The sequence below is a fragment of the Momordica charantia genome (genome assembly GCF_013281855.1).
Source record: "Momordica charantia cultivar OHB3-1 chromosome 11 unlocalized genomic scaffold, Mcharantia_2.0 BLBB01000011.1, whole genome shotgun sequence".
Classification (NCBI taxonomy): Eukaryota; Viridiplantae; Streptophyta; class Magnoliopsida; order Cucurbitales; family Cucurbitaceae; genus Momordica; species Momordica charantia.
Window position 1 is genome coordinate 21691524 of NW_028275159.1, and position 16929 is coordinate 21708452.

At 36.4% G+C, this 16929-nt stretch overlaps 1 protein-coding gene across 18 annotated transcripts in view; it reads left to right on the forward strand.

Moving 5' to 3' along the window:
- Nucleotides 1-16725, forward strand: part of LOC111012127 (protein DETOXIFICATION 3) — a 59678-nt gene extending 42953 nt beyond the window's left edge. For 4 of the 18 annotated variants that reach the window (XR_002601508.2, XR_015788780.1, XR_015788779.1 and 1 more), the window contains 2 exons: nucleotides 6559-6898; nucleotides 10887-15838. Coding sequence is in view for 4 of the 18 variants with exons in the window: in XM_022286178.2 (XP_022141870.1) it covers nucleotides 10887-10914; nucleotides 11034-11053 (48 nt within the window). In the remaining 14 variants the exon portion in view is untranslated. Of the gene's footprint in view, nucleotides 1-6558; nucleotides 6899-10886; nucleotides 15839-16408 lie in introns of those variants that run through there. The other 14 variants (XM_022286178.2, XM_088119610.1, XM_022286175.2 and 11 more) reach the window with 11 other exon arrangements.
- Nucleotides 16726-16929: the final 204 nt, after the last annotated feature.

Sequence of the window (16929 nt, forward strand, 5' to 3'; positions counted from 1 at the left end):
TTTGTTATGAATTCTCTATAATTATTATTTTACAATGTTATAAAAATGTATAAAATATTATATTTTACGTGGTTTAATTTTAACAAAAATAAAATGAGTTAATAAAATGAAATAATAAATTTATCAAAGTTTTTAGTCCCAGAGGTTGAATCTATGAGGAAATTCTTGTTAAATGTGACAACGTTTGCCTTCCCTTCTTGTCCCTTATTTTTCATTAGAGACTGGTATGTTTGGAGTTCATATAGGTGGGTGGTAAGGTTGTAGTCAATTTTGTTCATAACAACATTACTACAAAATTGCAAGAAACTCTTCAAAAGAGATTTCAGAATAAAGCTGACCTAACTGACTCGTTAATGACAACCCCGCTCATCTCTGCCACGTTGAAGTGGACCATCATGCCAAGAACATGTTCCCACAGAAGTTGCCTCCTTCATCAGTGCATTAAAGATGAACTTGAGAGCATCATGCTTGATAGATTGTTGCCAAAACATCTCACGCAATGAATCTATGATCTCGAGTGCACGGATCATGTTCTCATATTTCTTAGCCAAAACATTAGTTATGCTAGCAAAGATATAGCCTCGAACCTTATCATTGGCCTTCGTCTATTTGTCATATGCATCACGAAAATTTCTCAACCCGTTCGAGCCAAGGACCTTAGGACACCCCTCAGTCAAGACACATTTTACGTCATCCACCACAAGTATAGTATTCAAATTGTTTTTCCAAGTTGTATAATTCTCCTAGTTAGCTTTTCGGTGGCAAGCAAGGAAATAATAGAACAAAAAATTTTGCTGAAACAAATAATTTCATGTGATCAATGTTTTTGACCTTAAAAATACATCCAAAATCAAAATGATAATATATAATCTAACAAACTACACGTAAACACATTCATTAAAACATATTTATATTCAAGAGTTTAAACTCAAACAAAATTCTCATTCAAAGGCCCCCTCCCCATCTCAACAACTATATAACAAATTTCATTCACAAGTTTCAAGTTCCAATAATAAACATAAACCACATCCAAATCTTTCATACTTCAACAATAAAACATCAAATAATACATCCAAGAGTTTAAAATCCAACAAAATTCTCATTCAAAAGCTCCCCCCATACTCAAAATCAATAACTTCACACAACACATATTCAATACCAAACACAAAAAAATTCAAATTGTTCGTACCTTGCTCAACGATGAACTTCCTCCTTCTCCACTTCCTCCTCCTCCTCTAAAGCTATTGAGAATTTCTTCCATCTGGCTAAATCTTCTCTCATATTCCCGTCATTGCATATCGAGTTAGTCTTGTGTTGACCTTGCTTGTTGTTCAGCCTGCAAACGTTGTGCCTCTAATAATTCTTCTCGTTGGCTCCATAATAATTCTTCATTTCTTGCAACTCTGGCCTCCAATGTCAAAACGTATTCTTGTGAGCATGCTGCCGACGCTTTTTTACTTGGTGGCTTCGGACCATATCTCATCCCTTTAGTGTATGATGATCTTTTCCCGAGGGCTATCTCCATAGCATCTTCTTCGCTTAATTCTCGACCTTCTTCTTTTGCCTTTTCTACTAAGGCTACCATTTTGTCCTACACAAATAGATTAGTACTTACATATGCATTTTGAGTAGTTTCGTTGGTCCAAGCTTTTGTCGGATGACAATGTGTCGCGTAAAAAAGCTCAAAGGGGCTCAAATATGTCCCATCTTCTTTTTTCTATATCATCATATTATTAACAATAATGAGAGGCAAAACATATAACATACTACTACAAATTACAAGTTCATACCTTATCTTCTCGATGCGAGAGAAATGATTTCGGTCCAACCCGATGATTAAATGAGAGTTTACTTTTACTTGCTTTATGTTTTGCTGATTTTGCCTACAGAAACAACATAAATATATCATTAATTCTATACACGAATAATAATAACATTCAATTATTAGTTACCTTCCATGCAATAGTCTCCCATTTATTACATAGCATGTTCCAATCATTTTGTTGAATTCTTCCATATGGGCGCGTCGAGCCATTGTTGGATCTTCAAATCCACGATAGTATCTATGTAAAAGGCATCGATAGTCTTTGTGGCGCGTCCCTATCTCATACTTGATACATACCACATGATGAGAAATAGTGACGTCGACCTCAAATTTATTCTACACGTAAATAATTAAAATTAAGGAAATATCACATTCTTGTTAAATGACTATACGATAAATAGAATAATGTTATTATAACTATATACCAACAAATGTTGAATAATGTCATTATAAACATTTTCTGGGATGTCCTTTTTCTTCTATATTTCTAATGGGACATTCCAACGTGTCAAACGACCAATTTCACTGTTGAATAGACTGGCCAGATACCCAACAGGTTTGCCTGCTTCTGCAGTCCACGAAATTGGTATGACGCAACTATCAGCTTGTCTAAGACCACTCCTCGAGATTCTCTACGAACCCCTGGTTCTCCATTAGAGTCGTTATCTGACGACATTGTTCCTACAAAATTTAAAACAAAAATTATCACACTTATACTACTTTATCACTATTATATTGCATAACATTGAAATGATCTTTCATATACCAATCAATCGCTTTCTTCCTCATCGTCTTCGTCCGATGATGTTTTATCATCTTCCCATTCTTCCTCATCTTCATCTTCTTCCTCCTCAAATATGTCTTCATCTATTTCCTCATCAAAATCTAATACTATCTCTAGACTATCATTATTGTCGGAAATTACAATCGGTTCTATATCGTCTCTATGAAATGTATGTGTTTCGAGATCCACTTCTTCAACTTCACACTGATTTATAACTTGTTCTTGTAAGTCAACTTATTCTACCTCAGGTACATCCCATAAATGTCTATGTTCAACATTCTGAACTACTTTCCATTCACTACCTAACTTGAGATCTTCAACATAAAATACTTGTTGTGCTTGGGAGACAAGTATGAATGGTTCGTACTTATACCACAAATAACGTGTGTCTATTCTCGTAAAATATGGTCCTGACGAATACGATTATTCTTAGAATTCATATCATACCAATCACACTTGAATAATAAAACTCGTTTTCTATTAATGTAGCTCAATTCGATAACTTCTTTAATAACACCGTAGAAATCAGATAACTCAGTGTTATGTCCACCCATAACATAGACTCCATTATTTTGTGTTGTGCATCGATCATCTCGATCTATCGAGTTAAATCAAACTCCATTCGTAATACACCCATTATACGAACGAATTCGAATATCAAGGCCACATGATAGTGTATTCAACTCATGCACAACAACATCCGAGTTTGAAGAAGGTTGGGATCTCATCTACAAACATATTTTACAAGATCAAAAGTCAAAGAAATATTGTACCGTACTAAATAGTTCCTATAGAAAATTTTCATATAGTAAAACTCACTTTTCTTTTGAACTATTCTGGAAATAGTACTTCATGCAACCTGGCTAAATTACCATTGTGTTCTCGTTGTAACTCTAATTCGTGTTCTCTGTGATACGATATCAATAATCAATCATCTTTGAAATAGATTTGTCCAATTTGAGTACGAGAAAGTTCGTACCATCTATATGGATCCACTGCTTCACAATTGGATAGAACATACCAATGCGCCATTAGCAGCTCAGAAGGCGATAAATTCCTTCAGTTGTGGACCACCGATTGGACGTGCATTTTGTGAGAATACAGGAAGATATACCTTTGAAATTCCTTCAGTTGTGGACCACCGATTGGACGTGCATTTTGTGAGAATACAGGAAGATATACCTTTGAGTCTCTTAGGTCCACCATGTCATCATCTCGAACGGGCCTATTGGATTTCGTTTCGATTCCATCGATGTACATTGAGCAAAATTTCAATGCTTCATTCGCAATGATAGCTTCTGCTATAGAACCTTCAGGCCGAGCTTTATTTTTCACATATTGTTTCAATGTCCTCAAACTCCTATGAGCATATTTGATATTAATTAGTTATATCACTAAATATCCTTTGTAACTAAAGATATAAATAAAGGTGTATACCACTCAATCGGATACATCCAGCTATAACCGACAGGTCCTACTAGTTTCGCTTCTTCAGGCAAGTGAATAACTAGATGAACCATAACATCGAAAAACGCTGGAGGGAATATTCTCTCAAATTTGCATAGAATCAATACAATTGCATCATGCAACTTATTCAACGTCTCAACTTTCAATGTCTTTGCAGTCAATTCTTTGAAGAAATTTGACAATTCAGCCATAGCCCCACTAACATCATTGGGCAAAAATGGACGAACCCCAACTGGTAAAAACCTCTGTAGCAACACATGAGAGTCGTGACTTTTCAGACCATATATTTTTCCGTCTTTACCGCTGACACATCTCGATATGTTCGATGCAAAACTATCAGGGAATTTGACGGTTTTCAAAAAGCTACAAAACTTCTTTCTCTCATTTGTTGTTAAACTGTAGCTAGCATGCAGTTTCAACAATTTGTTTCCGACTTGTTGGAGATGTAATTCTTTACGTATGTCCAACTTTATTAAATCCTTACGTGCTTTATCGGTGTCCTTTGTTTTCCCTTCAATATTTAATAATGTGCACATGACATTATCACTAATATTCTTCTCAATGTGCATGACATCCAGTTTGTGTCGAATTTTGAGACTTGACCAATATGATAACTCAAACAATATGCTTCTCTTCACCCAATTAAATTCATTATGAAGTCCTTCTCGTTTCCACTGTAAAACGTTGATAGTTTTTCCGAATGGTGGAAAAAAAATGGAGTCTAATTGGTGGACGACATCCAATCCAGAAAAATGTCGTGGTGCAACTCTATTTTCTGTTTTTCCATTATATTGTTTACTTTTTTGCCAAGGATGACTCTGTGGTAAGAATCGACGATGCCCCATGTAGCATATCTTACTATGCAATTTGTCTGATGTACTGTCCACATTACATACTGGGCATGCCTTATATCCTTCACAGTCCCAGACTATTTACGATCTTCAGAAGCTCCACTAAAGCAAGCTCTGCTAGCTTGACTCTGAGACCACTTGTTGAATGAATTAGCGCAGCTCTGATACCACTTGTTGAATGAATTAGCACAAAAGGAAATAGACAATCAGTTGAAGAAAGAAACTTTTATTTAGAAAGTATGAATATGAACGCTCTTTCATGGAAGACTCTCTCACACTTTCTAACTTTTCTCTCTTTCTTCACTCACTTCACTTGGTTCACTCTCATCACTCTATTCAATTGATTATGGAGACATCCCTCCTATTTATAGGAGGAAAAAGATCCCAATAGATACATTTTTCTGGATCCTTCTTGTAACTCACATGTTCTAGATACTTCTAATTAATTTATTATTATCCAAAGGAATTCTCTAGAATCCTTTGGAGCCTAAAGAAAAGCTAAGATATTTCTAGATCCTTTTCTTTATATATTTATTTACAATCTTCTAGAGAAAACTTATTTTGTGTAGATACTTCAAGAAGCTTCTAGACATAGTTGGTGTTGTATTTTATTTTAACAAAACCTTGTGAAAAATTTCAACTCAGCAAGGCACACTATTAATTGGTGTGTATAAACAACGTCGTCCTTTGGTCTTCAAATATTACACGTGGTGGAATATATTTCATTAATAATGGAGGAATTAGAATAGAAACCATGAAATAGTATATGCCAAATGCAATAGTTGGGTGCCAAGAATGATGACTCGTACAAAGATCCTAGGAAAAATTTCATTTCTAGATGAAAATTAGGTCATCGGGAGATCTTTCAGACTTAAACATGGTTAAATTTTTCTTTTGTTATATATTTTGAACTAGAAGCTTATATTGATTAAAAAATGACAACTCCCATGAAGATATATTCCATAACCAAATTTCTTTACTCTAGGGAGAGTTGTCATTGGTGTCTATTTGGAGAAACAATCCCTAAAACAGTATGCAGGAGCTAAATTCTAGTGTTCTTTTGTTGATGGTTGTATTTTGGTATTCAAGTAGTAAAGTTGATAACTATTTCACACAGGTTTTGAAAATTAAAATAGTGTTCATTGTGAGATTATTGTTGTTTTATATTTGTTTGAAGAGATGTGTGTGAAAGTTTAATGTGTGAGAAAATGTACCTATTATTATCTATCTTTATGTGTTTATATATTGATTTATTATGTCAAAGCTTTTCTTTGCCCCAGAATATGCCAGGCGCTGTTTCTCTTTCTTTTGGAGTCATTTTATGCAATTTTATGTTATTTCGTTTAGAGTAGAGTTAGTAAAACAACACTTGAATATATTTTATTTTATATTGTTGGTATTATTAGGCAGAAACATGAGATTTAACACTTAGTCCATGTGGATTTCGACCTTGTTTGTACTACAATCGGCAAGAATATTATACACTTGCACTTGCATTCACATTGGTTGTGGACACACAACAAGATTTTGGCACCATTGCAGGGGATTCGCCATTTTATTTTAAGTGTTGGTGTTTCAGAATGCAGTGCTGAAATTTTTTTCTCTCTCTTGTGTTCTTGATTCTATTGAAGGTGCTTGAACAACTTTGAAAGCTTGGAGTACATAATTGATCACACAATGGAGCAGACTTTTCATAGAAGAAGAAATGAGCAGATAATGGTCCAAGCTGAAGAAAACATGAATCCATCACAGAATCCAAGAAATGGGAGAGTAGAGTAAATGGAACCCTGTGGCTACTGTTCCAACAGCAGCCGCTCCCCTACTCAATGTTATACTATGAGCAGACGAAACAAACATTGAGATAAGAGCTTATGCAGCTCCAGCATTCTACAATTTTAATCCAGTCATCATGGAGCCTGAAATCGAAGTAGACAGATTTGAGCTGAAGCTAGTGATTAATTTAGCTCAAAGGTTAGTAGGGATCAAAACACAAACTGAGACAACAATCGTTACTAATTTTCTTGAGCTCTACAGTAGGCTAAAATCTAATTTTAAAAGGCACGAAAGACTATTACAGAAGACCTAAGGTTAGGTCTATACATGGAAGAAAAGAACTCGACGGTAACAAACATAAATGCATAAAATGAGGTAATAACAGAAATGGTGAAAGGGGAAAAGATGGCATCTTTCTACTACCGCAATTAAGTAAGTTAATTGCTGTGATGTTGGGGATTTGATTGACAGGTAATGGCAATAATTGAAGGGCTGCTGTTACTGCTGTTATTGCAAAGATTGCAAACGTATTGCCTTCAATTATTGTTGGTAGTGAGGTACTAATATGCGGCCATGAGAATACTGAGTTGGCAGATTCTACTGAGTTGGTTGATGTTGTTGACTGGGAAGATCAAACCTGGTTGGTTGTTTAATATCGTTGCTCAAACTGGTGGTAGTGGTAGAACGAACGTCAAGTTTACTTCTTAGACCCTTGAACACAACCTTTGTTAGTGGCTTGGTAAGGATGTCGGCGATTTGATGAGTAGAAGAAACGTATTTGGTGATGAGAGATCCGAGAGCTACTTTTTCACGAACAAAGTGGTAGTCCATCTCTATGTGCTTCGTTCTTGCATGGAAGACTAGGTTTATGGACATGTGGAGAGCACTCATGTTATCACAGTATTGTTGGGGCGTTTGAAGTAAAGGAACTCCAATGTCTCGAAGAATGAAGCTAATCCATGTCAGTTCTGCCGTTGTGCTGGCCATGACCCTATATTCTGCTTCGGAGCTGGATCTTGCCACGGTGGGTTGCTTTTTTATGACCAAGAGATGCAGTTGGATCCAAGGAATATGCAGAATTCTATGGTACTTCGCCTGGTTACGTGACACCCTCCCCAATCTGCATCACAAAAATCGTATAAGTTAAGAGAACTATGTTTATAGAGAGTAATACCATAGGCTATTGTACCTTGGACATAGCGAAGGATTCTTTTGACAGCTTTGAAGTTCTTAGTGACTGGTTGTTGAAGGTGTTGGTATAGTCGATTTACTGCTTGTACTATGTCAGGACGAGTAAGACTGAGATATTGTAAGGCTCTTACAATGCTTCTGTACTGTTTAGTATCTGTAGGTTGCATGTCAGTTGGACATTCTTGAGTTGAAGTTGCCATAGGTGTGCTTATGGCAAAGGCTCTTGACATTTTGGTTTTTACAATAAGGTCCCGAGCGTATTTCTCTTGAGAGAGCATGATTCCTTTAGAGGTGGACTTGACTTCAATGCCAAGGAAGTAGTGTAGGGAACCTAGATTCTTCAAAGATAATTCTGAGCCAAGCGTTTGTATAAGGTGTTGAATTTGGCAGTTATCATTTCCTATAAGAATAATGTCGTCAACATACTCTAGCATAAGTGTTAGTATAGATCCATTTTTGTAGATAAATAAAGAGGGGTCTGATGTACAACAAGTGAAGCCAATATGGAGAGAAATCAGCTAATCTATCAAACCATGCTCTGGGTGCTTGTTTTAACACATACATGGATTTTTGGAGTTCATACAAGAGCAGTTTTATAAGGAGGAGAGGTTTTAGGATAGACAAAACCTGGTGGTTGTTCCATGTATACATCCTCCTTTAGAATTCCATGAAGGCAAGCGTTTTTCACATCCAATTGGCGTAAGGGCCAACTTACACTTGTTGCTAGGGATAGAATGAACCTGATAGTTGTTGGCTTTACCATTGGGCTGTATGTTTCTTCGTAATCCAACCATTCCATTTAAGTGTATCATTGAGCTACCAAGCATGCCTTGTATCGATTTATTGTTCCATCTTCCTTGTACTTTGTCTTAAATATCCATTTGGACCCAACCACATTAGTGTCTAATGGTCTGAGCACAAGTTTCCACGTGTCATTTTGTAAGAAGGCTTGGATTTCCTCTTCCATAGCTGTTTTCCATTGAGAAGAGTTAGTGCCATCTTATAGTTTTTTTATTCTGATTGTTCTGTCACAGTAACAAGGGCATGACTTTACTGTTCCCTCAAGGATTGGACCTCCTATGCAAGAGTTGGATCAAGAGCGGGATCCTTGTTTAGCTTGGTTCTTATGATCATATGATGTCTTAGAGACTGATATGTTGTTTTGTCACGAGACATGGGTTGGACAGCAACTTTGTCAACTTGTTCTTCTGGTGGTAAGGTTGGACCTGTAGATATAAGAGGCAAATCAATGAAAAGATGATTGCTAATATTAGGAAGAGTATTATACTTAGAAGTAGGCAAATCTGTGTTTTGAGGAGTAGTGTTCAATGTTGGCAATTCGTGGTCTTGATCCGTTATTTGTTGTTGTGTAAGACTTTGGTCTTCTGCATTGTCAATCATGTCTCCTGATGATGAAATTTTTCCTGTAGAAACAATAGATAAATCAATAAGGAGGTAATTGTTTGTATCAGAAATGTCATGATAGTTTGAATAATCAATATAGGCAATGTTGAAGTAAACTTTGTGTGTTGGGAAGAAATGTTAAGTATTGGAAACTTGAGAGCTTGGTCTACTGCATTAGTCTGCTGCATTGGCTCAGGTTGAGTTGGTGAGGATATCATTTGTTCAAGTTGAGTTTGTTGCTCATGTTGCAATATATTTTTCACCCTTGATTCAATCATATCAGTAGGCTTAGAGTGTTGTATTTCTATTGCCTGGGAGTTGGATGGACTGATTATTTCCATATGCATTCTTGAATTCTCCATTGCATCAATTTTATTGTCATAATCATAGAGTAGCTCCATACTTGGTAGATTGTCCTCCTTGTCCATTGTGCCTACAAAATCAGAAACAACTAAAGGAAAGGTGCTATTGGTGGAGATGTTAGTTGATAGTTTATCATAAGTAAAGAAACTTTCATAAAAAACATGTTTTGATATATATACTCGGTTGTTTGTAGGATCTAGGCATCGATATCTTTTATGAACCATGCTATAGCAGATAAAAACACAAGGATAAGTACGTTTGCTGAACTTATTCTTATTGGGATTGTTTCCTAGATAAGAGAAACATCTACATCCAAATATCCTGAGATTGTTATAGCTAGGTTCCTTGCTAAATAGCTTCTGAAAGGGTGAGTTCATGCTTAGAATCTTAGAGGGTATCTGATTAATGAGATAGACAGCAGTAAGAAAAGCATCCACCCAATATTTTAGAGGCATATGAGATTCAAACAAAAGTGGGAGGTCAGTTTAAACTATATGACGATGTTTCCTTTCAACTACTCCATTTTGTTGAGGAGTGTAAGGAAATGAAAATTGATGATGAATGCCACTTTGTTCCAAAATATTTTTAAAGGTAGTGGATTGAAATTCACCCCACCATCACTTTGAAAAACTTTTATCCTTTGTTCAAATTGATTTTCCAAAAGAAGTTTGAATTCGATAAAACAAGATAAGAACTCTGATTTTTTTTTTTCAAAGGATAAATCCAAACATATTGTGAGTAATCATTAATAAAAGTAACATAATATTTAAAATGTTGACAAGACGAGATTGAGGCCGGTCCCCATAAATCACAATGAATCTTATCTAGAGGCTTCAAAGCATGAGATTTAGTGGAATTAAAAGGTAACTTACAACTTTTTCCTAATTGGCAACTAACACATACTAATTGTTCCTTTGCCCAACAAGTAACATTGATCAGTTGTTTATCAGCAAGAGTTTTCAATAAATGATCATTCAAGTGGCCTAGTCTCTTATGCCACACAACAGAAGAAGTTTTATTTAAGGCGGTAGTAACAGTAAAGGCTGTAGAAGTGGTTTGGCATATGGTTACAGCTTTCCCAACTTATATAGTCCTTGTTTTTCATATCTTTCAGCTAGAGTTAACCTTTGTAGATCCTTAACAACAAACTTGTTAGCATTAAAAGTTATGGAGCAATTATTATCCTTTGTTAATTTGCTGACAGACAATAAATTTTTCTTCGTTGCAGGGACAACTAAAACATTATTTAGAGCAAGGTGACCTTTAAGAGTTTTGAAAGTAGTGTGTTCTGTGTGAGTAATGTGTAGACCCTTATTCAGCATCATTATAAGGGTGTAAAAATTGAATTTTACTTGGATCGTTTACCACATGAAAGGTTGTCCAGAGTCGGTATAGATATTTTCATTAGCAACTTCGTTCAAAGTTAAGGCAGCAAGAGCTTCAAGTATTTCTTCAAATTGGTAAGCATGGTGAAATCTATTCCAACATTCTAGTGCGGTGTGATTGTTCTTATCACATATCTGACATGTCACTTGTTTTTCCTGTTTGAAACCTATTCTTCCATTTGAATGTTGATGATTATTGTTTACCTTTTATACGATAGTTCCTTGTTGATAGCTTGTCTGGGTTTTAGGCTGTTTACTATGATAAAAGCCTCTTCCCATATCTGACATATCACTTGTTTTTCCTGTTTGAAACCATGCACAGTAAGTTTTCTGATTGGGCCATGACAATGACAGATTATTGAAGGATGGATCTTTAGTCTTTCCGTGCCTACTCTGATACCATAAAAGATTTAGCTCAAAGGTTAGGAGGGATCAGACACAAACTGAGATAACAATCATTACTAATTTTCTTGAGCTTTACAGTAGGCTAAAATCTAATTTTAAATGACACGAAAGACTATTACAAAAAACCCAAGGTTAGGTATATACATGGAAGAAAAGAACTCAACGGTAACAAACATAAATGCATAAATGAGGTAATAACAAATATGGTGAAAGGGGGAAAGATGACATCTTTCTACTACAGCAATTAAGGAAGTTAATTGCAGTTAATTGCTGTGATGTTGGGGATTTGATTGACAGGTAATGCCAATAATTGAGGGGCTGCTATTATTGCAAAGATTGCAAATGTTTTGCCTTCATTTATTGTTGGTAGTGAGGTACTGATATGAGGCCATGAGAATACTGAGTTGGCAGATTCTGCTGAGTTGGTTGACGTTGTTGACGGGGAAGATCAAGCCTGGTTGGTTGTTTAATATGATGTTTCAAATGCTGCAAACGATGAGTCAATTTCACGGTCATCTAACCGAAGACCCATACTTGCATTTGAGATTCTTTATAGTGGTGCGTGACTTGTTCAAGGTTGAGAGAATATCGAAAGTGGTGTCGCAATTATAGTTATTCCCCTATTCACTTAGAGACGAAGCACAAACATGGTTGGATTCGCTACCATCAAAGTCAAATCACAAGTTGGAACGATTTGGCAGAAAAATTCCTGATGAAGTATTTCTCACCCAACAAAAATACAAAGTTCCAAAGTGAGATCAATAATTTCCAACAATTTGTTGGGGAATCTGTTAGTAAATCCTAGGAGCGGTTTAAAAGACTGTTACAAAAGTGCCCACATCGTGGAATTCCAAGGTGCATCCATATTGAGACTTACTATAATGGGTTAAATGATGCTACGATGTTAGTCATTGATTTGTCTGCTAATGTAGGGCTTAATTCTGCCCAAACTTTAGGCAAAAGCATTTGACATTTTGGAATGGATATCATCAAACAATCACTAATGGTCTGATCCATAAGCTATTCAAGGAAACAGAACCAAGGGATTGAATGATGCTGATGCCTTCTCAGCAATAAACTCCAAGATCGAGAACCTGGCCGACTTAGTAATGAGGAGCACGTCACAATAGACTGTAGTGGGAACATTTGCTGCTAAGGAAAATTTGAGCCACACCTAAGGGATTTCTTGCTCATATTTCGAAGGAGAGCATCATTTCAATGATTATCCTGGAAACCCAGAATCAGTATATTACTTGGAAAATTCGTAGAACAACCAAAAACCCTTACTCCAATACATTTAACCTAGGGTGGAGAAACCATCCAAATTTTAGCTGGGGTGGAAACCACGGAGGGAATAATGTAGAAGCTTCGAATGCCCCAACATATCAGCAGAAATGAAATTACCCACTTGGTTTTGCAAATCAAGGTCAGCCATTGGCTCAACGGCAGACAGAAGGAACTTTACTTCCCTGGAAAATTTAATTAATGCATACATGGCAAAGAATGATGCAACGGTACAGAGTCAAACCGCATCCTTGCGTAACTTAGAAATTTAGATGGGACAGCTAGCCACAAATCCAAAAAATATACCGCATGGATCGTTACCAATTGATATAGAACCCTTAAGGAGGGACGGTAAGGAGCAATGTAAGACTCTTACTTTGAGAATTGGAAAGTGTTGGGTGTGTTGCCCTAAACTCGTAGTTTGTATTTTCTAAAAACAAATATCTATTTAATAACGTTTTATTCAATAAATTTGTTGTTGAATCATAGCTTTGCATTGTCCAAAATCCAATAAACTAAACATCCAAGGTTATTAATGTAATCGGGACAGTATATATACTGGGTATATATTTGATATACGGGGTATATATATGAATGGATAATATCCCGTGAATAACCTAAAGGGTCTATAGTATATGGATAAGGCTGGGTACCTTATCCTAGCAACACTATGGATATGGCCCGCTCTGTAAAGGTTACAGACGACTCGATCCAGGTCGTTCGTGTGGAGACATGCGAGTGGGGGTATCCTATACAATGAGTTTGTATAAGACCGGACCGCGAAATAGGCAATCTTTAGATGTAACACCGTTAACTAATAGATTGCCATTTCTTAGGATGACCTGTCAACTCATTCTCAATCTTGAGTGAGTTATGGACTCCTGCCCGTGAGGGCTCGTCCTTTGATCTGTATGGGTGAGAGTGGCTCGAGTAGCCGACTCAACATTCCTACCATTTTGGGGACGAGACCGAGTGGGGAGCTGGGAACATAACTTCACAAGATGAAATTCACTCCTCCCCAACTTTAGGGGAGTAGATGAGTGTTCCCTTAAATGCTGACTCCGGGACTTGAACAAGAGGCCCCACGCTCTCATTGACCGAGAGGGATTTCCGGTTATTGGTTGGACCATAACCGGGTTGTTCATTAGAGGAGCAGTGATGTTTAAGGAGTAAGATGTAACTCAGGGGTAAAACGGTAATTTGACCCAACTTGAGTTACGAGCACTCGTGAAGGATTGACTCGTCATTAATGGTTGTATATCCATGGACACGAAAACATTCTGCAGTGAGAAGAGTGCAACTGCGGGTCTTTAGTGGAATGACTCGTAGTTAACGAATCTTGATTAACTCGGTCAATGAGTTTGACTAATTAATCTTGCATCGTTGGAGCTTCTGATCTATAGGTCCATTAGGTCCCCTTGCTAGCTCATAACGGGTAAAACGAGGATCAAGTTTTTGGAAGAATTTGAATTGTTCAAATTTCTTAAGGGATTATATGTATATTGATACATTATAATATATAGTTAATTCAAAATTGAAACTATATATTATGAGAGAAATTATTTGAATGTGATTCAAATAAAATTAATATGAATAAGATTCATATTAAAACTATAGGTTAAAAATAATGTGCATAAGATGTACATTAGAACTATAGGTTATACGAGAGAATTGCTTTAGAATATGATTCTATTTTGATAATAAATAATTAAGTGTTAATTATTTATTTAATTAAGATATATATTTAATTGATTATTAATTAGATTAATAATTAATTGATTAATATTAATTAATAAGATTAATTAATTAAATATATATATTAATTATTATTAATTAATAATATTATTTTATATTATTATTAATAATAAATCACTCCCTGCAAAAATGCAGGGGAGTGGGAAGTTGCATATGACGTGGGGAGTTACCCCACGTCATATTTCCCTCTGTTCGTTCCTTCTGCAGTGGGTTCTGCATAGTACAGAAAGAAAAAATCCCAAGCATTGTTCAATCTCTCTCAAGGTCTCTCTCAACCCTCCCTGACATTCAAAACAAAACGCTCCCACAAGCGTGTTCTCGAAACCCAAGAGGATAGCAAGGAAGACTCAGTGGTGCTGTTCGGGTGGAAATCGTTGAAGAAAAGTTCTTCAAAGGTAATAGCATTCCTCTGTATTTTCCTTCTTTGCAAATTGATTTTGTTTCTCAAATGTCACGAACAACGGTCCGCTTCCGCTCCGGGATTCGCATCCCTTCAGAAAGGCCTTACCTCCTGCCCATCCAAATGCTCCATGAAACCATGATAAATTAAATCAAGATGAAGGAAATAGGCTACGAACAGAAGAAGAATGCGAGCCAGATGAAGTAGTGATAACTCTTCAAAAGAGAGTTATTTTAGTGAATATAATTGGGTTAATTCGTGCATTAATGTGAGAATTTTTATCTAAGAAGCATGCTAAAGTGAGGAATTAAGCGGAAAAGTTAATTATCATATGCTAAATACTTAAGTTGCTGAATTTATGCAAATTCCTACTTGTTTCTCCTATTTTTGGTTTATTTGTGCAGAATTTAGAGAAGTTGCTGAGGAGCAGTAGAATGACAGAATTATAGGAGAAATGTCGGAGCATTGTTGTGCCAAAGCATGTCAATGCTGGAGCATCACTTGCTGTAGAAATTCCTTGCAGTGCAGAAACACGCGAGATTTTCACTTATGTCCGTATAATGCTCGTTTTACTGAGTTTTGCCCTAATTTTGGAGGGTGCTATAAAAGCAACATGATAAGGTTGTCTCACCATCATTCCCCAAGGGGGAATCGATCCCAAGAGAGAAAATACTCCAAATACAGTGCTGAAGTCGAGGATAGCAGACCCATTTCAAGGAAGAGCAGACGATAGGAAGGAGCTGCTGCTGGACCTTGCGTGCTGGTGGTCTCCATCTGTGTTTTTCTCTCTTTCTTTAGAATGGGTTGTATTTTTTCTTTACTCATTTCGTTTTTCCTTTCCCCATGAACTAAACCCCATTTTTTGAGAGATTTACATGTTGTAACTAACTTGATACTGAACCTCTAGCTGTTGCATCTATTTTTAAATAAAGCTGTTTTGTATTTCTTCAATCTTGCGTGACATTGTTGACCACTCTGTCGTGTTTGCTAGCTTCTGTATTGATCCGGGAGGGCTTATGGGTGCCAATTTGCTTTATTTGTGATTAGCGCTTTTCTATTGCTTTAGGGATACACAGGAATGAGGTCCCCTAATCTTGCCTAGAGCTTGCATTTATTCCTTGGGTATTTAGCAATGGAAGTTGTACTTACTTATGTTTGAGGTGTCTCGGAAAGGAACCGAGTGGAGCTGGGCATTAATAGATGTTAGTAAGCAAGATAGTAGGTTGATAACCTGTGAAAATATGCTAAATCTCTCCCACCTTTTCGAGATCTGTTAACCTCTCATTCGCATTCAGTGCTAAAGCATTTATTTTCCCCAGCATTTGTTATTACAGGATTTCATTTATGCATTTTTAGAGTATTTTACTTAGTTTAGTTATACAACCACTTTTTATGTGTTATTTGCGTTTTTGGTATTCTTGAACGCATGTTTAAAGTAACATCCTTAGTCCTTGTGGATTCGACCTTGTTTATACTACAATCGACAAGTTTAATGTACACTTTCACTTGCATTCATCACAGTTGTGGGAACGCAACAAGTATCAATAACCATGTCAGTCGAAAAAATGACAGAATGTGAATGTGAGATCAATGGGTGCTAAAGCAGAGTGTTGGCAGAGCGATAGAGACAAGATCTCGAGGTTGTAGAGCATCGTCGGAAACCAATTCTCGTGGGTATTTGGTGAAGTTTTTTATTCTTGTTTCCTAGGATTCTATTATTGTAGTTCTTAGAGGCTAGGTGACTTTTGTTGAGGCATCTAGATTTGAGAGTATTGTATTTGCCCATTGTTTATCCCAACATCATTATAGAACTGGTTGTCGCGGAAGACTGGACGTAGCCCATAGTTAGGTGAACCAGTATAAACTCTTTTTGTCTTTTACTGCGATTTCCCTGTATCTCTTATTATTGTGGTTGATTGTGTTTTCCGTTGACGAGCTGTGGAAGGGGAAAAGTGTCTTGGTAAGTAATTTTTCCAACACAACTGTCTGTTGATCAAGCTTTTAAACATACTATAGAACAATGACTACAACTAAACTCACAT